The 22,477-nt window shown below is 41.6% G+C and overlaps 1 protein-coding gene across 6 annotated transcripts in view; it reads left to right on the top strand.

Annotated features, from left to right (window-relative positions):
• Map2k5 (mitogen-activated protein kinase kinase 5) overlaps nt 1-22,477 on the top strand; it is a 230,621-nt gene that overhangs the window by 47,773 nt on the left and 160,371 nt on the right. For all 6 annotated transcript variants that reach the window (XM_085689209.2, XM_048423691.3, XM_048423693.3 and 3 more), the window contains one exon: nt 6,177-6,241. In XM_085689209.2, the coding sequence (XP_085545335.2) occupies nt 6,177-6,241 (65 nt within the window). The remainder of the gene's footprint in view (nt 1-6,176; nt 6,242-22,477) is intronic.

The raw sequence follows: 22,477 nt of genomic DNA, 5'->3' as shown, positions 1-22,477 counted from the left end.
TAATTATAATTTATGTACAAGTCACTCATGTTCTTCAGCTGGAAAATATATTTTAAAATAGGCATAAATTAAGAAGCTTTAACTACATTTATTCAACCTAGGCTATGGAAAATAGCTTGTCATGCAGTCTTCAAAATGAAAACACTATTTTCACTACACACACACACACACACACACACACACACACACACAGGATCATTCTTAAATGCCCCTAATGTTCTGACAAAAAACAAAGCCCACAGATATCGTAGTAGGGTCACATATGAGGGTCTCTGCAGTGGGAGATTGGCTCGCAATGGTTTTTGACACTTAAGTATTGTTTATTGCTTTCTCTAGGGAATATGCTAACCCCACAGTAGACAGTGTGGGAGTTTCTTTCTGTCTTTTTCTTTATTTTAAAGATAAGCTAATCTTATGCTTACTTTTGCTCAAAAATAAATAACTAAAAATTGAGAAACAAGAGTAATGTTCCTCTGTATGATTTCAAAACACCTACTTGTACTAATTCTTCTGTGCTGGGGGAGTAGCTCACTGAGGGTGAGATTGCATTGCGGTGAAGCAATGCAGATGGTGTGGGCATCGGTAAATCTCCGGGCTGAACACTGACACCATTTGATATGGAAGATGTAAGTCACATTTAACGATACTTGAACACTTGAGTGTAGTTTTATTTTAGTGGTTTAAGCTCTCAAGCATTAATAATGATTTGCCTTTCCACTAGCCTCCACTTAGATTTCATAAGGAATTCATATTAATCATTAACAGAAAGAGACATGATTCTTCAAGATAATCAAATATTGACAGGTTAGAAATAGCTTTCTGCCTGGGTTCATTGATATAGGTTATGTGATATAAATATTTATTTCTTTTCTGTCACTCAGAGTAAATGCCACCAATTGATTCAGCATTGATAGAGTGTCAACAGTTCATAAGAAACATTTGACTGGCTTGTGTTTTCCGATTAGTCTCTGCTCTATAAAGTGGGATTTACTAAATCTCCCCAATTGTCTGCTCATAGAGTGTGACGCCTTCTGAAACCATTATTGCTTCGATTTGTGAAGCAAAGGTCTCGTGCTGGGACTCAGTTCTGTCAGGCCTTTACATATAAAATAGGATTAATTGAGCATTTTTATTTTAATGATTTATAAGTGATATACTTATTTTTAACACAGTCAGACAATAAACAAAGAACATATTCTTTGCCAATCCATAATTGTATTCTGTTTCATTGTCCTCATTAATTTCATTAATATGTTAAATCAAGAACCATTTTACAAGTTTACCTTTAGTCTTTGGAACAGAGCTGTTCTTTTCCTGTTTCACTTTATGGTGGAGGATTCCAGTTTCCAACTTATTAAATAAATAAAAGATATTTGGGGACCTGTTTTATTGAGAGCTATGAATCCGACTTGCTGTAGTATTTTTGGAGCGTGTTTTCCCCCACTTGAGTCCAGCATGACTTTGTCTGTCTAATGTTGGCCCTGAGTTTGAAAATGACTGGTAAGAGCCCAGACCGTCAATTCAAAGGATTTAAAAAGAAGCAGTCGTCACTCCATGGACCTGTGACTGTTGCCTCTGTGTCTCTAAAGTGGTTTCTTTCCCTTTTGTTTCTGATTTTGTAGCGAGATTGACTGTGTTTACTGTCCTTGTCAGTCCAGGTTAGCACTGTGTCCGTTCCTTTCCTGCCACACCTTTGTAGCTTCCAGAACTTGAGGTACCTTTAGAAAAATTCTCTAACCTAGGGAGGGTAGGGATCAGCTGTAACAACTGCCTTTAAAAGCCCAGTCAGCACTAGCATGTAAAGTGCTCCAGTTCTGAATGGTCCAGTGGGTGAAGACTGAGGCAGGAATGAGGCTGAGTGTGAGCCAGACCTGCGGAGCCCCTCTTTCTGCCCAGACATAGCCTGGCCTCAGTGGTGGCTGCTGGCTCCTGCTCTCTTGACCCCTCTTCTCTCTGAACTAGAATAGAGGTACTACCAATCATCTGCTTTCTTGTTTGTGAATATGCAGCTTCTGTGGCTTTTCCCTCCTCCCCGCTCACACCTGTTGTTTTGCTTATTTGCTTTTTAAAGTGAAAACAGGAAAAATATGATAAAACAGGGAAATATAATTAAAAACTGGCATCTTCATTAAGTTAAAAAACAGTCTCACATCTTTATAGCTTGAAAAGCTATGTGGAGTGGGTGGGGGTGGGGTGTAGTGATAGTAGTGCATGCATGTATATACATGCCAGTAATGTGCACACATGGAGGTCAAAGATTGACCTTCAGTGTCCTCCTCCATTGCTGTCCATTTCAGTTTTTGGAGACAGGCTCTTTCACTGTACCTAGAGCTTGCTATTTTGGTTGTTTGCCGACTGGCAAACTCTAGAGATCCACCTACCTTTGCCCCCTGGCTCTGGCATTGCAGGTGTATGTTGCCATACCCCATTTTTATGTAGGTGGTAAGAGTATGAACTCAATTCCACATGCTTACATAACAAGCATTTTTACCAACTCAGCCATCTCTCTAACTCTTGAGCCAAGTGTTGCTTTTTAAATATACCTTCTTAGAAATAAATGAAGTTTATTTTGAAAATCGCTTTTAACCTATGAGAGCCTTTTAGTTTGTGGCTGCCTGTCTGTCCACAATGACCATTGGAAAGCTGTGTTCCCCCATCTTGCACCCAAGACAGACTGTGGGTGTGTAATGCTGAACTTATGTGCTCATAGTGTGCTTATGAAGTTATGATTTGGGCTAAGTAGCCTTCAAATACAATAAAACTGTGATTTGTATGATCCTAGTAATCACATGAATTACTCTGTGATTTATAAATCCCACCTCCATTTCTCAGTAAACATGATTCGTGTGCTTCTCAAAAGTTGATTTAATATGCTTTTCTAAGAATAACTGGCAAAAATGCATTAGCTTCTTTTTATAGTTTTATATCATGTATGAAATTCTCAGTGTTTTTAAAATTCAGTTTATGATCTCTGCTTTAATAAGCTTTTGTCTTTGCAATATGATATGATATGATGCAATAACCATGTACATGTAGTCCCAAACACAGGAGACTGAGACCAGGAAAAAAAAAAAAAACACTTGACCCTAGGACTTCAAGACCCTGTCTCTTAAAACAAGCAAATGGAGCCCAACTTTTAAAAACATAAGAAATACCATATGCTATAAAAACATGGAAAACTCATAAGCAAACAGAAAGATAAAAATATATACATATGTATTAAGTTATTTATTTATTGAGACAAGGTCTCACGATATAGCTCTGGACCCACTAACCTCTAACTTGCTATGTAGACCAGGCTGGCCTCAAACTCACAGTGATCCTCCTGCCTCTGCCTAACTATTGCTAGGATTAAAGGAGTGTGCCACCATGCCTGCCTGCCTGCCTGCCTGCCTGCCTCCCTCCTTCCCACCCTCCCCCCTCCCTCCCTCTCTCATTACCTCCCTTCTTTTTTTCTTACTTATCATGTGTGTGCATGCCTGCTTGTTCATATGTATACCATTTGCATGCCGTGCCCACAGTGTTTCAAAGAGAGCATCAGATTCTTCTGAAACTGGTGTTACAAGCAATTGTGGGTCTCCCAGCATGGGTTCTGAGAACAGAATCCATGTTCTCTGCAAGAGAAACAAGTATTCTTGACCATTGCCATCTCTCTGGTTTTTGGTATTCTTAATATCACAGAAAATACTATCAGTTCATTGGCTGGGCAAAGGCCTTTCACACCTTGCAGTAGCATATGATCATTTCTTATGGATGTAGTCTTTTAAAGTAATAAGCTTTTAGAACCTACAGTTCAGAACCACTTCTATGTTTATGATCTTGCATAATCTTCCTCATTATCTAGGGGATTCCATAATTTCATCTTAATTTTTAGCACTCATTTCATGTACACATGCAACAACAGGCTTTGTCTCCCCTCAACTTCTCACCAACCTCCCTCATGAGGCTCTAAGCCCCTCCCCTGATGTTGTAAATCTACTATTCCTAATGTAGTTGACATGTGGGAATACTGGCCACTCCTCTTTTGTGAGTATTGTTAGAATTGTGGGTGTAGATCATCAGAGATACTCATACCTTGCCCTTTGCCAGTGGGAAGAACTTGCTCATAAATGTTAGCCCTTCCAGAACCCAGACCCTCTGTGTTCTGTGTATACCCTCATGTGTTCTGTGTTCTGTGTATACCCTCATGTGTTCTGTGTTCTCATGTGTATACCCTCATGTGTTCTGTGTTCTGTGTATACCCTCATGTGTATGCATGCCTACATCCCAACTGCCCTTTGACCTTAGTGCCACCAATTCAGAGTTTGTGCACTTGACTAAGTGACATTTCTCCCTCCTAGAAATTTACTTCGAGCCACAGTGAGAATGTATCTTGTTAGGCAAGTTAATGGTGCAAATTAGGTTGTTGGAGGCATGTTTAGATTACCTAGAGAAATGCTCTCAGGGAATTGGCTTGGTAGCTGTTCATACCTGCCAGTAGACACTGCTGTTTATGAACCCTTCATCAATCAAAGCGAAGCCAGTGGCAGTCCTGCTCGCCTAGCATCTCAGGTCACTTCCTGGGCTGCTGTTCTCCATGTTGTTAGAAAAGGTGTCATTTAAGTCCAGAGTAATGTGGCTTTCTTTCCTTCATGCCACATCTTTTCTACAGGGTAAAATATCATTTTACTACATTAGTAGTTTAAAGGTCACGAGAACAGAATTTTCCTCGAATATGGAAGCAGTTGGCAATTTTTCTGACTTGTCTGCCAGTGTTTTTCCACTGACCTTAAATATAGCAATTAGCTGATTGTAAATTGCATCAATCAGGTTGTACAACAATTAAATCTGGTGCTGAATTGACCCTCACACATGAGTCTGTCGATACTCTTTTAGGAACTGGCAAAATGGCTTGGCAAGGAAGCTGTCGCTTCTACTTGCACCACACACTTAATTATCACAGTCCTCCGAAGCTTCAACCACCGAAATGTAGAGAGGAAAACTATTTCCCTTGATAAATGAAGCCTGTGCTTTATTCAGAAGGTGGGAGTTTAGAGCAGAGCAAATATTTAAAGCTTTACTATAATAATGGTCCAAAAGCAAACTATTATTTTCCAAGTGATATTGAATTAAGAACTCCATCCATTTTCTGCCCAATGCAAGGCAGTGCAATTCCCTGGAAATTGATTTTTTACAGGGCTTACTTTCCCAAGCTTTAGCTATATGGAAAACAATACCTTTATTAAATCTACTTGGTGAATAAAGTTGGCAGTTAATTTTTATGCAACTGTACCAGTGCCTAAAGAATTACTGAGTATATCAAATGGAGTCAGACTAACTTTAAAGTCGTTTGATAAATGATTATTTAGGGAGTCCCTTAAAGACTTGAAAACATTACTTTGTGGGTGCCAACATAATTTACCTGCCATTCATGATTACAAACAAGAGTGGTGTTTTTGGTGGAAGTTTTGTAGAACCTTAGGAAACATGCATGCTGTCTTGTACTTTAAGTTATAGGAGTAGCATTAGTTGATATCACACACATGCTGTGTGTTCCCTGTAGGCATTATGATGTTGGCATGTGGTGTGGCATTTCCCAATCAGCATAATATGATTTCTACATATTACTGTGTACTAACTTATCATTTACAAAGAAAACCTCTTTCCACTTGCGGAAAATGATAAATGTTATTCAGTTTGCTCTGTGTTAATTATGGGGTCATCCAAGGAGTTTTCAGGGGCTAGTTTATTTACACAGCATGCATAAATTACTGGCTCTGTGTGTGTGTGCATGCACGCGCATGTGTGCTCAAGTGTGAGATCATACCAAGCTTGGCTTTGGTCCTGTGTGTGTTGCTGGTTGGCATTAGCTCTGTGCCATGCTGGAGACCATTTTCCTCTCAGTATCTCTCTGACCTGACCCTTCTGAGCTATGTTATATCATTCCATTTTGACACCTTTTATCAAACTTTAATGAAATGACCCAGGCAAACAAATTGTCATTAAACTTTCCATCACTTTGTCCCTTGGTATCGTCTTTTATAAATTGGACAGCAAATGTTGTATTGATCCTCTCGTTCTTGCAGCTGAACTTGGAATGACCCAGCCTGCTTGTTGTTTATGGCCCAGAGTTGCTTTCCTTGACATTTCCATCCGCAGCATGACACCCTTTTTGTTTTTCTTTCTTTCCTGTGGAGATGAATGAGCAAGACATACGGTATCGAGACACCCTTGGCCATGGCAACGGAGGCACAGTCTACAAGTGAGTAGTCATTCTGTTTAAACTTTCTGTCCACTTTGCCAAGTGCTGAGAGCCAGGTACCTTATGGCAAAGGTTGTACATGTCCACCACTGGTTGGATTTCATTTCCACATTTGACACCAGGATCTGCAAGGCAACTTCTATTTTCTCGGGAATTGCCTGAAAATGCATTTATATTGCCTTTTTAATATTTCTGAGTCTGCTTCTCTCCTGGGTGAGTGGTTACTAGTCCACCATTAGCAAGTGTGCGTTTTTTACTGACCTGAAGTTTAGCACATGTTTTTCTTTGCTCTTTAACACCTTTACTTATTGTTATTTTTGAAACTTGTTCTCTCCTTGTGCTGGTCTCTTGCCTGTTTACAGTTATGCCCAGTGGAAACCAAACCTTATAAATATCAACGCTCTGCCCTGTGTTGACACTGTTATTAAAAATCCTTCCTGTTGTGTTTCCCTCCCTTCCGCCCCACCCCCAGAGCATTTCTGCTACACACGTTGATGAATATGTTAAGTTAGGAGACTCTCCCAATCCAGTTGCAGTGATCTTACCCTAAAGGAGTGTTCATTTTCATTTTAAAAAATACTAAGCATAAAAAAAGGTTCTCTTGACAGAGAAGTCCCTCTCACGGCAGTGCAAAGTTTAAACTACATAATGTAATATGTGGCACTTAATAGTCTGCAGTGGTGTATGAAAAATATTCCTCCAGGAATTAACAAATTCATCCTCTGTAAGAAAGCCCTCGGGGCAGCAGAGCTTTCTTGCACACACACCAGCCCCATACCCAATTGTGCTTGTGTTTTTACCATGGATATTGTAGTATTAAAAATAATTGGGGTTATAAAAGAATTAATTTGTATTCTGATTGGTTCCTTGTGAACCCAGCACATCCCTGTGTATTGATGCTGCCTTGGCATGGAATTGGACAGGGAGTTAAGAGATCCTTCAAGTCATCTGATCCAGTCATCCTCCCAGGGTTCAGTTCTCCAATTCTCTGCCAGGACTTCAGTTCCCCTAGGGATCACCAGGATGTGGGTCCTCTCCTAGGGCTTCTGACCCCTAGGTACAGCCAGGGATGTTGGTTCACTTCTGAGACTTTTGACCCCCTAAATACAGCAAAGATGTAGGTCCTCTCCCAAAACATAGTTCTTTAAGAACTTGTGCCAGGCATGACATTATGTACACACCTTCAAATCCAGTATCAGGAGGCAGAGGCAAGTGGATCTCTGTGAGTTCCAGGCTAGCCAGAGATGCATAGTGAGGCCCTGTCCCCAAAACAACAAAACCTTTAGTAATCACAGCCTTTGGTATACTGGGGCAGGAGGATTGTTAAGAGTCTGAGATCAACATGGGCTAACGGTGAGTTAGTTGTTTGCCAGCATAAACCACAGTATGTGACCATGCCTCAAAATATTCAAAAGCAAAAACAAAAGAAGAGAAAGTGCATTAATCTTTTAGATGATTTTTTCCTTCAGATAATTTAATAATATAAATCATTGGTCTGAAATTAAGTTCTGCCACAATGATACTGGGATTAAACCCAGGGACCAGAGTTCCTGAGCTGCACCTCCAATACAGATGTTCAAATTCTAATCATCTGTAAAATTGTAATACAAATATAAAAAGGGAGAGTATACAGGGAAGTAGAAATAACTTGTCCCCTTCCCCAAGGGGAGATTACAAAATTATGCTGCTGTTGTTTCAAAAATATTTTTAATCATGTTTAAATATAAAATTTAACATCATCATAACCATTTTATACAAATTTTGGTGCTTTTTTTTTTTCCTGAGACATGGTCTCACTGTGTATCTCTGGCTGGCTTGAAACTTGTTATATAGACCAGGATGGCCTGGAACTCACAGAGATCCTCCTGCTTCCGTCTTCTGAGTGCTGGGACTAAGAGCATGCTCCAGCAGACCTTGGTTTGTAAGCATTTTTAATGTGTGGTTTGGCATTAGCTACATTCCTGCTCAGAAGCTACTGTCAGTCCCCTCTGTCTTCAGAACTCTCTTGGAGAATTTTCCCACTAAATATCCCTGTTTACCCCCTCACACTGGGGTTTAGCCATAGAGCTGGGCTAGAAAGCCTTTCTTTGAGACTGAAATGTCCCTTGGACAGTTCAAAAGTCTGTATCACAGGTTCTTGTGGTTGTTGAAATGCAGATGCCATTATCAGCTTCTCCCAAGGGTTCACCTAGCTGCCCTCATCCACGCTCACTGAGTCTTACAGGGTTAGTAGCTTCTCCCAAGGGTTCACCTAGCTGCCCTCATCCACGCTCACTGAGTCTTACAGGGTTAGTAGCTTCTCCTAAGGGTTCACCTAGCTGCCCTCGTTTACACTCACTGAGTCTCACAGAGTTACTGTTTGGACTGCAGTTGCTTTGGGAAGGTAAATGGTGTGTCACCATGATGGAGTACTTCTTTTAATTAGTACATTTCTCATATAAAAAAAAAAGTCCATGTATCCTATTGCCTACACAATTCTGTTACTTGTGTATTTTGTTTTGAGACTGGATCTTGCCACATTGCCCAACCTGGTCTTGAGTTCCTTGGTTCAAGTGAGCCTCTTGCCTCAGCTTCCTGAATACAGGTGTGTGTCACTGCAGCTGGTTCATACCTAGTTCTTAAAGGGAAGAATGTGACAGTCTCCAAACCAAAGCCACTGTGGTTGATGACTGCCCTTCATTTCTGCACTTCAGTGTGCAATGTCCTTGTAACCCTGGCTTTCAGTTCACCACAGAATAACACTCCAGTCACCAAGAACGGAGCATTCAGTTTACCAAAGCCTTTAAGGAACACTGTTTGATGTGTTGTGACTGCGTTTCTCTTACATCAAGTTTACCTTAATAGTGTTTACTATAAAAAATTGTGGGTTTTTTTTTCAGAAATAAAATGATTACATTAGAGGCTATGCTACATAAACTAGATGAAGAAAATATTGGAAAATCCACTCATTGGTAACAAAAATGCCTAATGGTTCTATTTAATTTTCTTCTTAGGAAGTATAATAAAGCTAATAAGTGTGCATCAAAAGTCTAATATTTCAATCTTTTCACTTCACTTATTAGGACGCTGTAAATTTCAAGTGATCTGGTACCTCATGTAACTGTGATGTATATTATTTAGTAGTTGGCACATTTTTATCATTTCAGTCTAGATATTTCCCTCAGTTGGCTGTGTAAAAGCTGGTTCCAGACATCTGGACTGGAGTAGTATAGATTCCATGTGGGCCGTTCTCTGAGTTTTGGTAGTCCCCTAAACAGGGGGTTTTGGTTAATGTTTCTTGTAGATGTTTGATGTTTTAGCCTAAGTGTAGCAGAAGGGAGAGTTTAGGAAAAGAAGATAGGGGCATTTTCATTATTCTCTTACCCGATGCCTTATTAAATCTCCAAAAAACATTTTTTTTTCAAGAAAGGCATGTTTTATTTCCTTACTTATAATGAACTTCAAAACTGCAGTGGATATAGAAGGCAGTTTATGTTGTAGTTAACTGTGAGGGCTGAGTTTGAATTCTGTGTCCGTTGCTAACTAGCCATGCAAATCAGGCAATTTGTGTATAGTCTTCTGACTCAACGTTTCCATCTGTAGAGTGGGGATAATAGTAGGGCCTATCTTTTCAGACTGCTGCATATTTATGAGAGATCACAGAAGGCCGAGCCTTGTGGCTAGCATGTTTCCATGGTGGCCTCTGGTAATGATAGTATTGACAGTTGTAAACTCTCATTTTCTACCCTTACATGGTCTGGGGCTCATGTTGAGAAGCATCTATAAAAACAATCTCAGAATCATCTTTGGACTTAACTTGGGAAAATCTTCACCATGCTGTATGTTATATACTTTTAATTTTCTAATTATCCCACTAATAAAACGTTATTATATTATCACACTGAGATTTTCTGAAAGCTTCACAGTATTTTCTCTGGTATCACAGTTTGTTTTCAGATTGTCACAAGATGGCTCACATGGTGTAAACCCGTTGTGCCACGGGAAAGTAAGGGGGCTCCTGTTTGTTTAGTTGTTCATTGACTAAGCCAGAACCCTTGGCAATGTCTTCTTTTTTCCCCTCTGTGCTTTTCCCCTAGGCTGTGTTGTTTCTCAAGGTCAGACAGAGTCTTTTGTGTTCCTTTGTATTCCCTAGCACACCAGGTACAGTGTCAAGCACTGAGTGGATGCTTGGTGCATGCTGGCTGAAATAAGAGCGAGAGAAACCGAGGCTTCCAGTCAGGTTTTGGTGGGCTCCTTAATTGCACCCTTCCCTGTCTCTCTCACCTAGAAGGGGGTTTCCAGACCAAGGACGTCTATTTATTGATTAGTTCTCTTGCAGATGTTAAGATTTTGATGACACAGCATCTTCTGACCCAGCAAACTAGTCCCTGCTCCCTTTTCTTGGATAGTTTGTGGCACTGAAATCAGAATGATTAACAGGCCCGGTTACTCTGGACACATACATCCTGTGATTCCAAAGCCAGCCACTCAGACTCTGCTTTGGACAGAACTGCTGCACTCAGACTTCAGGAGGGCAGGATGGTTAAGTCTTGAGACTACATTGAGCTGCCCATTAGCTAATAGTCATCCAAGTAACCAGAGGGGCTGCCCATCAGCTAATACTCACCCAAGTTAACAGAGGGGCTGCCCATTAGCTAATACTCACCCAAGTTAACAAAGAGGCTGCCTGGTAGATAACAGTTGCCCCAGTCACCTGAGGGACTGCCCATTAGCTAACAGTCGCTCAAGTCACCAAGCTCAAGCAGTTCAAGTTTTTGTTGGACTTACCTCCTCCTGCCCCAGACTGGGTTTATCTGTAGCCTTGGAACCTATACTGGAACTAGCTCTTGTAGATCAGGCTGACCCCAAACTCACAGAGACCCACCTGCCTCTGCCTCCTGAGTACTGAGATTAAAGGCATATGCCACCACCACCTGGCTGTTTGTCTGTTTTTTTAATGCAAATTTTTTAATTCTTAGATTTTGTTTGTTTGGATTTTGTATTTTGTTTGTTTGTTTGTTTTGATTTTCAAGACAGGGTTTCTCTGTAGCTTTAGAGCCTGTTCTGAAACTCCCCCTGTAGACCACACTGATCTTGAACTCACACAGAGATCAGCCTGTTTCTGCTGATCTCTGTGAGTGTTCAAATGATGGCTAATGTTTTGATCATGAGTTCCAGTCTCTAGATGTTAGAAATTAGTGAATTTTCCATGTCATAGTGAAGAATCCTGTCTGGATATTGTATAAATTTTTAGTGGCTTTTATTTCACCTATGTGGTGCTTTAAAGATTGAATATATGTCATTATTTAAGATTTTTATCTAGAGACAATAAGAAGAAAGGGAGGGTAATTCTTGGGGTTGGTTTCTGTTGTTTCCTTTAAATGATGTTCATTAGGTTCCAAGCTGGGGACAGTCCTTGGAGGAAGTAGCAAAGATCCTATGAGTTCCTAAGTCAACTGTTGGCCCTGTGATATGATTATAAAACCAACTAAAATAAATGTGTACTTAGAAGCCGGGGTTCTATTAAGTCATTATAATAATTGATTTATGTATTGAAAAGCAGAATCTCTGATGAACATTTACATAAAGTGGGAAAACACATGAGTTATCTAATTAAATGCCATTTAGTAGGCAAAATATATCAAAACCATAGGATTCCTAAAAACATAACAAAACTGGCCCTGATAGTGAAAATGAACAGTGTCACTGTCTTGAGAATCCTGAGTGACACTGTCTTGATTGGCAGCAGGCCATATAGACAAGAGTGGTCCATGATGACATTGTAATCATCTAGAGCAATGGTTCTTAACCTGTGGGTCATGATCCCTTTGGGGTTGCATATCAGGTATCCTGCATATAGGATATTTAAATTAAAGTTCACAATAGTAGCAAAATTACAGTTATAAAGAAGCAATGAAACAATTGTATGGTTGGGGTGACCACAACATGAGTTACTGTATTAAAGGGTCGCAGCGTTAGGAAGGTTGAGAACCACTGACCTAGAGGGTAGGTTATAGGTGTCTTTCACAGTATATGTACTCTCTGATGTCTGTATAGTGGCAGAATTGCCTAAGTGGGTTTCTCACGCCGCATGCCTTTGTTGACTGAGACATTGAGGTTAATTCCAGTCGAATAGTCTACTATTATTGAAATTCTTTATTTAGAACCATATAATCCCCCAGAAGCTTTGACTTCCTCTCTCACCAGCCAACCTGCAGGTGTCAAACAGAAGCAGTGACCCTGCGCCTTCATATTTCCCCTGACATGTATCTCATATATTAAAAGTAGTTTTTAAATGGTTTTGATATTGACCTGAGAGCCAGGGTGCTTGTTTGATTTATCTTGACCTTAAATTTCCAGTGAAATGAAGAGCATTTTCTCTGCAGCCAAGATCATATTTTAAACAAGCAACAAGGCCTCATCCTAATGTAAAATTAAATACTTACATATGGCTGGGTTGCATTAAGGTATCACTTGGTGAACAGGGATTGTAATGTTTTCAGAGAATCAATGAGTATTTGTCAAATAAAATTAATTATGTATGCTTCCCCCTCTTCCCCTCTCAGCACTCACCGTTCTGGGCTTGTTTCCTGCAGTAAAATGTACTGTATTGATCCGAAGCTGGAGAGCAAACCTGTGCCCGAGCGTCTCTCTGCACACCTTTCCCACCTGTGCTCCCCCACCCTACGAGCGCCCACGTGCTCATATCCATTATGGCAATGATGGATTATTGGCATCTCACCAACATGACAGGATGTCACAGGTCGCTGAGCAGAGACTTTCAGACTGTGTTTCCACTTGAATTAACTATTATTGAAATAGTTTATTGAGATTGAAGTATTGATCTTTTTTTCCCCTCCTAACTGTAGCTTAAGGGCAGGAAGAGGAGGCAGTGGTGTTTTTGAAAGACACTAAATTTTATTTTTAAAAATCTCATTTATTTAGCCTTTTCTTCCTGTTTTATAGCCCCTATAGTTTTATTGCTTGGAAAAGGGTATCTTGGCTTTATTTTTATGACAGTATAATTATACTTCAGAAATGCACTTGATTACTATGGGTAACAAAATTGTTCTACTATATTGGTTTGGCCAATATTGCTATACAAACAACTTTTCAGTCAATTGAGTCTGGTAAAAATCAATACATTATGGTAATATTTCAAGTAAGAATTTGCTGAATCTAAATGTTTCAACACATTCTCTTTCAGGGAAAAATAATTTTGAGATTACAAGACTTCTTTGTAATATTTCATGTTAATAAAATGCCTTGTTTATGGAGAAATTTCAGCTCCCCAGTGACAATGCTTGGGCAGGTACAAGCTGCATTAGTGTGCGTCCATTAACAGAAGGTGGGAGAGACACTGCTTCCATCTGGAGTCAGTTCTCTGGCTGCCTCGGAGGCCGCCATCTAGGTGTGGTGCTTCCTGCAGCGTGCCCCTAGGCATCCATGGCTTTTTTTTTTTTTTCTGGTGTTAAGTTAGCAGAGACGTGAGTTCAAAGGAACAAATCTGGACAAATAATGAGGCCTGGTAGGTGTGCCTCTTCAGACCTCCTTCATTTGTTGACCTGCAAGTTCTGAGCATGTGCTGTCAAGCTCCCCAAGTCTTGAGAGACACAGAGGTTCTGACCACAGGTGATACATGACCTCAGCCTAGCCTCAGGCCCAGACGAATACAAGGTATCTTAGTTAGGGTTTCTGCTGCTGTCAAGACACCATGACCACAGAAACTCATAAAAGAAAACTTTTAATTGGGGCTGGCTTATGGTTTCAGAGGTTGAGTCCATTATCATCATGGTGGGGCATGGCAGGGTGCAGGCAGACATTGTGCTGGAGAAGGAGCTGAGAGTTCTACATCTTGACCCATAGGCAGCACAAGGAGACTGTGTGCCATACTGGACATATCTTGAGCATATGAGGCCTCAAAGCCCGCCTCCATGGTGGCACACTTCCTCTAACAAGCCCACACCTACTCCAACAAGGCCAAACCTCCTAATGTCCCACTCCCTATGCACCACGCATTCAAATAGCATGAGTCAATGGGGCCATGCCTATTTAAACCGTCACAGTAGGGGAACTCCTGAAACACCTGGCACACACAGAAAGATGTGGCTATCGCCCAGAACTGCTGAGAAAAGAATTGTCCCTCCAACCTAGGCATAAGCTGACTGCATAGAGCCCCCCTGAGTCTGAGAGAACTAATAAAGAGCCTCTATATGTAGCACCCAGCAACCATAAATATCTTATGCCAGATCCATTTCATTTTGCTGTTAAATTTTGTCTTGTTATATATTCATTTATTCACTGAACTGGTGGTTACTGAGTGTCACCGTGTGCCAGGACTGTTATAAATACATGCAGCCTAGTAGCAAGTAGGACAGTCTAGGGTCCCAACAGAGAGTCCTCAAAGGAGTAAATGCCAAAGTAAAATGATCTTTGTGGGTGCCGTGAAGTATGGAGAAGAGGCGCCTGAGGGAAACTTAACCGAAGAAGCCATATTCGAGCCGAGATCTGGAGGATAGTCATGAGAAAATCTGGGAGAAGAACCTTCCAGAAAGAAGGGAGCATTCAAGCTAAAACCCAGCAATCAGCACAGAGGTGTTGTGTCCAGGCCAGTAGTTGTAGCAGAGAAAGCTTGGAGAGAGTGTACAGAGGGGCAGGGACTGGCCACACCAGGGCTTTAGACATGGTAACAAGACTGGTTTCCCATGGTTTACTAAGGAAAAGCATGGAGGGGTGAACTGGCATTTCCAAGGCCAAGAGTACAGCCTGAGACTTCTGCTGCCTGAACCAATACCTGGGGATGCTTCTCAAGCGACAGTTTCTATGTCATTTAATCTCTGGATTTTATTATTTTTAATGCAAATGCTTTATTAATCTGAAGTAGAAATAAATGTATGTCAATAGTGAGCTATGTCTGGTGATTAATTTTAGAAGCTCTTTAGTAATTGCTAGCACACTTTTTGGCCCACAGTTAGCACAGCATGACTGGCTACTCTCTGGGTCTCTTTACTTATCAAAAGCACAGAATTTAGTAGTTGAGTCCCTAGATTAATTATATGGTTGTGCAGTGGAGGTGGTGCTTTTCTTGACTCCTAAGATGTACTAAAATTTTAAGTCTATTTTGCAGTAGTTGATATGTTAGAAAATTACAGTTTCTTTGTTGGCGTATTGCACAAGAAGGTATTTGTAAACCACAGTGTCTAGGGCATTTAGTTAAATTGCCTTTTTGGAAAATAATTCGCTGGAAAGTCCAAAAGGCATTTACTGTGTATAACTGTGCTTCTCTCCCCACCCCCCTTTGCTCTGTTGTTAGCTATTTTAGTGTAAGAGATCATGTTCCTGTTAAATTTCTGGCTTTCTGGGTTGAAACATGTTCAGGCCTTGATATCCACCTTAACACGGGATTGCACGAACAGTTACTAAACTCGAAAGGGTAGCAGTAGAGGGCTAGGCTATGGAAAGTAAGCTGAAAATGCTTGTGTTTTATTTGTTTATTTTTGCATTAATTTGTTTGTTCAGTGTGACTTTGTGTACTGTCCTTTTGACCGTAACACTTCCGTAGTTTTCCTTGCCAGAGTTCATTAGATGAAAGCAAAGTGTTTGGTGTTATATTCAGCACACAGAGCGTGGTTTTGCTTTGTGAATTCACATAATAAAATGAAAACAGTGTTCTGATAAAATTAGAACTTGCTTTCGGGCACAGTCAATAAAGCACTTTTACCAGCTTGGTCGTATTTGGAAAATATATGTGTCAGCCCCAGCAGCCTGGTTTGCTCCCGCTCTGCCTGTAGCAGCAGAAAGGAGCAGCGTTCTCGGTGAGTAAACATAAGGTTGGACTAAACCATAATTAGTGTATGGTATCTGTCTGTGCTTTAACAATTGAAGCTTGCCTGAAGATCAGAGGGCGGACCTAGTCATTAGTTTACCATAGAGGCCAGTGGTGTCATACACTTCAGTCCCAGCACTCAGGAGGTAGAAGCAGATGGATCTCTGTGAGTTCAAGGCCACCCTGGGCTTGATCTAGTCTAAAACAGAACTAGAGCCAGGTGGTGGAGGCTTGCACCTTTAGTCCCAGTACTTGGGAGTCATATGCCTTTAATCCCAGCACGAGGCAGGAATGGGTATAACTGGGCCAAGAGAGGAATGTAAGGTGGGAGGAGACAGGATCTCGGAGCATTCAGTGCGAGCATTCATAGAGAAAGGATCTTTCCCCCTTGCTTCTGAGGGTTTTATAGAGGTAAGAACTAGTGGCTGGCTGCTCTGCTTCTCTGATCTTCCAACATTTACCCCTAAATCTGACTCGGGGTTTTTATTATTAAAGCCAATTAGAATTCACACTACTATTAAGTTTTCAGAAACATTAGCTTACTATTAATAAGATGTGTTTTTACGTTGTTTCAGCAACAAAAACTAGAGCAAATGAAACTTTATAGTGTGGTTGAAAATATTACATGGAACAGAGTGTCAGAATGACTTCCACAAACACTCCCACAGAGTTAAATTCATATACACTAGTTATTTCTCCCTTTTAACTTTGTAAAAAGATAATACTTTTGAAAATGAATTGAAGTGAATGTTTGTAGAAAGCAGACTGGATTGAAAGGGCCTGTCAGCAGCTTCCCTGTAGCTTAAGAGGCACAAGGAAAATGACTTAAGGTCCTACCTATACGGCCAAGGCCCAGAGGCAGCCGACCTTCTGTGTCCACGCTTCACCAGGGTGTTGGAAATGACTGAGCACAGTAGGCCTCTGATCCTCGTGTGACTGAAGACAACCTGAGAAAATGGGTTCTCTGAGGATTCAGAGCAGTTCCCCTCCCAAGCGCATGCTTGCGTATTTCTTAGTCTCTCTCTCTCGCTCTTTCTTTCCTTTAAAATAGTTTAAAATAGTTGCGGTTTGGTTTTAGGAGCCTCAGATGAGCAGAATGTGTCTCAGCTGACAGATTTGAGCCAGCCTTTCTGAGGGGCACACTGAAGGCCTATGATAGTCAGCCACTGTCCCCGTCCTTCCTCTTTCCTGGAAGCCTGAGCGCTTTGAAGGAGCACTTGGGCCCAGTGTGCGACTTGTTGATGCTGACCTCTGACCCCTTGTCATTTCATATGGTTCTCTGCTAATTTGACCTGTAGTGCTTGTTTTTTCGTGGTTGTGAATTGGTGAGAATTTTATTTCTTTCTTGGGAATCATGTTAGTGTTTGGCTTCCTGATCTTTATAAAGAAGTTAGGTCCCCACCACTGCCTTTACCGTTTCCTTTCCCTCCTTCATGTCTGACTTGGAAGATGCCTGTGGCTGTGTTATGCAGCGCTGTCCTAGACAGATAAGAGACTCTAATCTTCTCTTGACTGAGCCCTGAGGATTCTGTAAAGCGAAATGTTACCTAGCTCTTCAAGAAGAGCATTCTTACACAATATCTATGTTGTTAGATGTCACTGAATATATGGAGAAAAGTATGCCATGTTCTCACAGGACCGTGGCACAGAGCCAGGGCCGAGTGAGGGCTGCCTTCCTTCCTCCTGACTGGCTTGAAGGCAGTGTAGGTCTGGTGGAAGTCTGTGTCCCTCCTTATGTTAAAGTAACAAGTCTGTCCTGGTTTATTTTGACCTGCTCATGATGTGTCCATTCCACAAACTCAGTTATGCACAGAAGCGCACACAATGAAGACAGAGTGCCTCTCTGCAGCCTGACAAAAGCCGTTCCTGTGCAGAATGGTAGCTGGGGTGAAAGTAAGTAAATGAATGGACAGCAATCACAGCCTAGTTGATGGAACTGTTCAATTAAAGCACAGGCATTTACATGGTGTAATTTCCCTAAATTGCCAATGAGCCCCTTTAGACACAACCAGTGTTCAAATTGATTTCAGCATTGATTCTGGCTGAAGCTGATAAATTTCTGCTTGTTAGTTAAAGTGATTTTGCAGAAGACTTTGTACTGCAGTATTGAAGTGCCCATTTAGCTGATGGTTCAAAGAGGACTTATTTACAGAGGCCTCTGCTGTTGTTCTGAGATGGGACAATTCCCCAATCATCTTTTACTTTTAATTTTTTAGGCTTCAGTATACCAATCAATAGGTGATTGAAACTGATTAAAACTTATCCAACCAGCTGCCTATGGCAGTTTAATTAGAAGCCGGGTGATTCTTAAATTAAACGTCTTGTTCTCATCGCATCGCCATCTTCCAGAAGAGTGAGGGGCTAACAGTGCTGAAAACTTAACACTTGAGCTTGGTTAGATAGCTCATGAGTGTGAAACTGCCTGGGAACGGTTCCTCAGGCGACCCCAAAACATACACAGGCTTGGGAGCTTAGGAGGGGTGCAAAAGCGAAAGCTTTTAGGTCAGAGGTACTCAATAGGGAATTCAGACAAAGGGCCATCTGCCCGTGCTTTGTCTTCCTGCAAATGGCAGTGGGTGCTGGGACTCAGTTGTAACACACAGTAGGTGTGAAAGAGCCATCAAAATAGTCTGTGAGTTTCTGGCTTTGACACCCTCAGTTCAAATATTTTTCATTCTGTTTTGAGGTCTCAAGAAAAATAAGTCTCCATTGAACGGTAAGCAAGTATTTTCACAGAAGCCCGTCTTGACTTTTCAATAGGATTGTGGGAGAGATTTTGTCATCCCCCCACTTCTGAGGCTTCCCCATACTCGTTTTATCTAGTAAAAGACAGTGTCTTGGTTTGCAGGGGAAGCAGGTTGATATTTCTGTCATAAGGGACATATTACATCTGGCACTACAGGGAAGGGAATAAATGGCTCACTTTTCAGAGGTGCATTTACTCTTTGACCCACTAGGGTACTATTTAGTGTTCTAGAAGAGGTAATTTAGTAAATTGCACCCCAGTGGCCTGAAAAAGTTAATGCAACCCTGAAAAGTGAGGCATTCGATCGATTTTTCCTATTGCTTTTTAAAAACCAGCACCAACCATCTCCAGAAAGTGTGGGAGACTGTTGGAAAGAGGCTCTAGAAGCAGCCGGTTCACACTCACACAAAGCTGGGTTTGGCTTCCCAGGTCCCAGGTCCCAGGTCCGCCTCCTACTGTATGTTTATCAAACAGAAATTTGAAAGTGCTCTTAACCTCACCAGGCCTTGACTCCTTGGCTGCAGAATGGCTAAGACACTTCGCTGACAAGTGTTTGAGCAAAGCAAATAGACACTGTATAAAAATATTTCCTAGCCAGACTTCCCCCTTGTGCTTCCCACCCCCAGCTCCAAGTGGGGAGCAGGCAATGGAGAGATGCATGACTGACCAGAGCCCTAGGAAGGAGAGAGCAAGTGCTCAACCCTGAGTGGAACTCCTGTGTTGACCTCACCAGGGCCAAGGCGTAGGGGATGTCAGGGCATGGGAGGAGCGCAGTGAAGTGCTGGCTTCTGTGTGGCAAGGCTATGGGGATCGTAACCTGCAGCAGCTGTGGCTACTAGCACAGGATCAGGCCAGAGAAACCTCTGGCGTAAATGAGATGGGGCAGGTGCCGGAGAGGCTCCTGTGCTCCAGTGGTTGACCCCACACCCACAAACATATGGACAGCAAGCTTAGTTGGACTTTGTAGGTTAGAAAAAACAAAAACAAACAAAAGAAAGAGAGAGACACGAAAATTGAAGGTGAGAAATGGGAATTTATGGTCACATTTCATTGCATATGCATATGAAATTCTCAAAATAAGGAAAAAAATTGAAAACTTCATAACATATATTCTAAACCACACGCAACCAAATGCTGAGCCCTGACAGAAGGTTTTCTGAAGTGCCCATCTTGTGGCCAGTTTGGGAGAAGTGATTTGCTGCTCACTCTCCAAGGAACTATGAGTAGCAATTACCCCATACTCAGGCATTCCTGGAGAGGGGTCCTTATCTGGTTCATCCTCAGAGTGTTCCTATTTCCCCACGTGCATCGCTCAGCCACTTAACTTCCTTCTGCTGTGATGTCTCTCCCCTGCTTTGCCCATTGCCTTCTTTCCGAACCTTTGATCGAGAGTTCACCGTGACGGGAGCTTCCCCTATCTCAAAGGCATTTAGGCCATATATTAAAAGACATTACTCTAGTTAATGTGGAGAGCGTTAAAGGCTCGAAGCAGGCTGCTTCAGCTTACTGGAGAAATACGGAAGTCTAATAGCATTAACTTCGAGGGAGGTATGAGAAGTTATGCTTCACCCAACTAAACAGAGAGGAGCCAACACCTTTCTCTGACTGAAAATCTTTTTAACCCAGCCAACTTCCCTAATGTCTTGTATTAGGTTGATTTCTGAGGCCTATATACAACCAATATCTTGAAATTAATATCTGTAACCTAATAACATGTTTGGTTTGGCATGTAAGCAGTTGGGAGTGTTGCTTAGGCACAGATTATTTTACAGTTGGTAGTCAAGCTTCTGTAGTGGGTGTTTAGGTTGGCATAGCACACGATTTGAAGCTTCTCTCTACAACTGCTGTTTACTTTGGATTTTCTGTTCTAACAGCCAGAGCCTGGCTAATGTGTTTATCTATTATGGAAGGCAACAACTGTCAATGTGGATTTCCCTGGAACTGTTTGATTTTTTTTTCCCTCCCCGTGAATGGCTATGGCCATTTTAGTATACAACCATGCTCCTTAAAATTCTCCAGTTATTATTCCCACCAAAGAAAAGGACCAAGCATTAAAATTGCATTTTCATGGGCTGACCCCACAGCTACTTTGCATATGGTTGTTGGAGATGTCATTGCAATTTGAAGATGATAAGCAGAGAAATTAATTAAAATAGAATTTTATAAATGACTCTCAAGACAGCAGAAAGTGCTTGCTGTTGTCCTTGTGTTGCTCACAGGCATTCATGCACTTGGCTTCTTTTGGTCAGGAAGGGCTCACTTTGTATTGGCTTCAGCTTTGGCTGCCTCATGAGTTTGGAATGCAGACTTCATTTGAATCAGGGACTGATCATGCTCCTTAGACCTTGGGGTTCTGCCTCCCGCTTCCCTTTCCTTTCCTTACTCTTTTAGCCCAAAGGCTAGATGTGATTGGAAATGGAAAAATACTACTTTAGAGAAATCTTTCCATCCATTTTTAAAAAGTTTACATGGACTCACAAGAACTTTTATTTTTACTTTGTTGTTTTTTTGTGTGTGTTTGCTTTTTTGAGACAATGTCTCCTCATGTTAGGCCAGGCTAGCCCCAGACTATTTACTCTTCTGGCTCTTCCAGAATAGCAGATATGTGCTACCTCACCTGAGTGAAAACATGGGTGCTTTTAATAAATAAATAAATGTCATTTAAACAGCAATTAAAACACCATCTGTAAATATGGAAACTGATTGCATCTCATGGTGGTTTAATGGCTGCCATACATTTTGGTAAGGGTCCCTTTAATAATTGAATCTGAATGTGGCAAGTCTTAGCTAAGAGCTGTGCTAGTGAGAAAGAAGAGTTGCCTAGATAAAGTGGATGACTAATTCTGAATCTCCTCTTAAGCAGTGGTTTGTCTTCTCCTCCTCAAACTTTCATCAAATTTCCCTTGTTTCTCTTTGGTCCCTCCTGGCATCCAGCACTGGCCTGATGTATACCCTGTGAAGCTCTAGGGCTATGGAAAGAAAGGCAGACATCTGGGTACCTACCAGCGACACCATTGCCTGAAGAGCAGAGAACCCGATTTATTATTCTGGAGTGCTGCATCTGTCTCTGCAGCCAGTTAGCACAATGGCTGACGTGACTTTTGTTTACTTTTATATTTTTATTATTATTTATGCATTCATGTTTTTGCTTCCATGTATGTCGGTGTGAGGGTGTTGGATACCCTGGAATTGGAGTTACAGACAGCTGTGAGCTGCCATGTGCGTGCTGAGAATTGAACCTGGGTGCTTTGGAAGAGCAGCCAGTGCTCTTTTCTTGTTGTTTTTGGTTTTTCTGAGACAAGGTTTCTCTGTAGCTTTGGAGCCTGTCCTGGAACTAGCTCTTGTAGACCAGGCTATCCTCTAACTCACAGAGATTTGCCTGCTTCTGCCTCCTGAGTTTTGGGATTAAAGGCGTGCATCACCACTGCCTGGCTCAGCCCGTGCCCTAAACCACTGAATAAATTAAGCCTTTTTCTTTTTCTGGTCCCACCTGTCTGCCCTCTGAGACTCAGGAAGTCAGGCAAGCACCTTTTCCTGTTCTCACGACTATCGTGTTCTTTGCCCGTGACCAGGTAATTTCCCCTTTCACTAACCTGGTCATAAGCTCTGGGGGAAGCAGAACTCCTGTGGGCATAGTTGCTGTACGAGCCAGCCAGCCAGCCCTCAGGACGGGCAGCACAGTCAC

Source organism: Myodes glareolus, chromosome 4 (assembly GCF_982192425.1).
Source record: "Myodes glareolus chromosome 4, mMyoGla1.1, whole genome shotgun sequence".
Classification (NCBI taxonomy): Eukaryota; Metazoa; Chordata; class Mammalia; order Rodentia; family Cricetidae; genus Myodes; species Myodes glareolus.
This window is presented reverse-complemented; position numbering and strand designations above follow the sequence as displayed.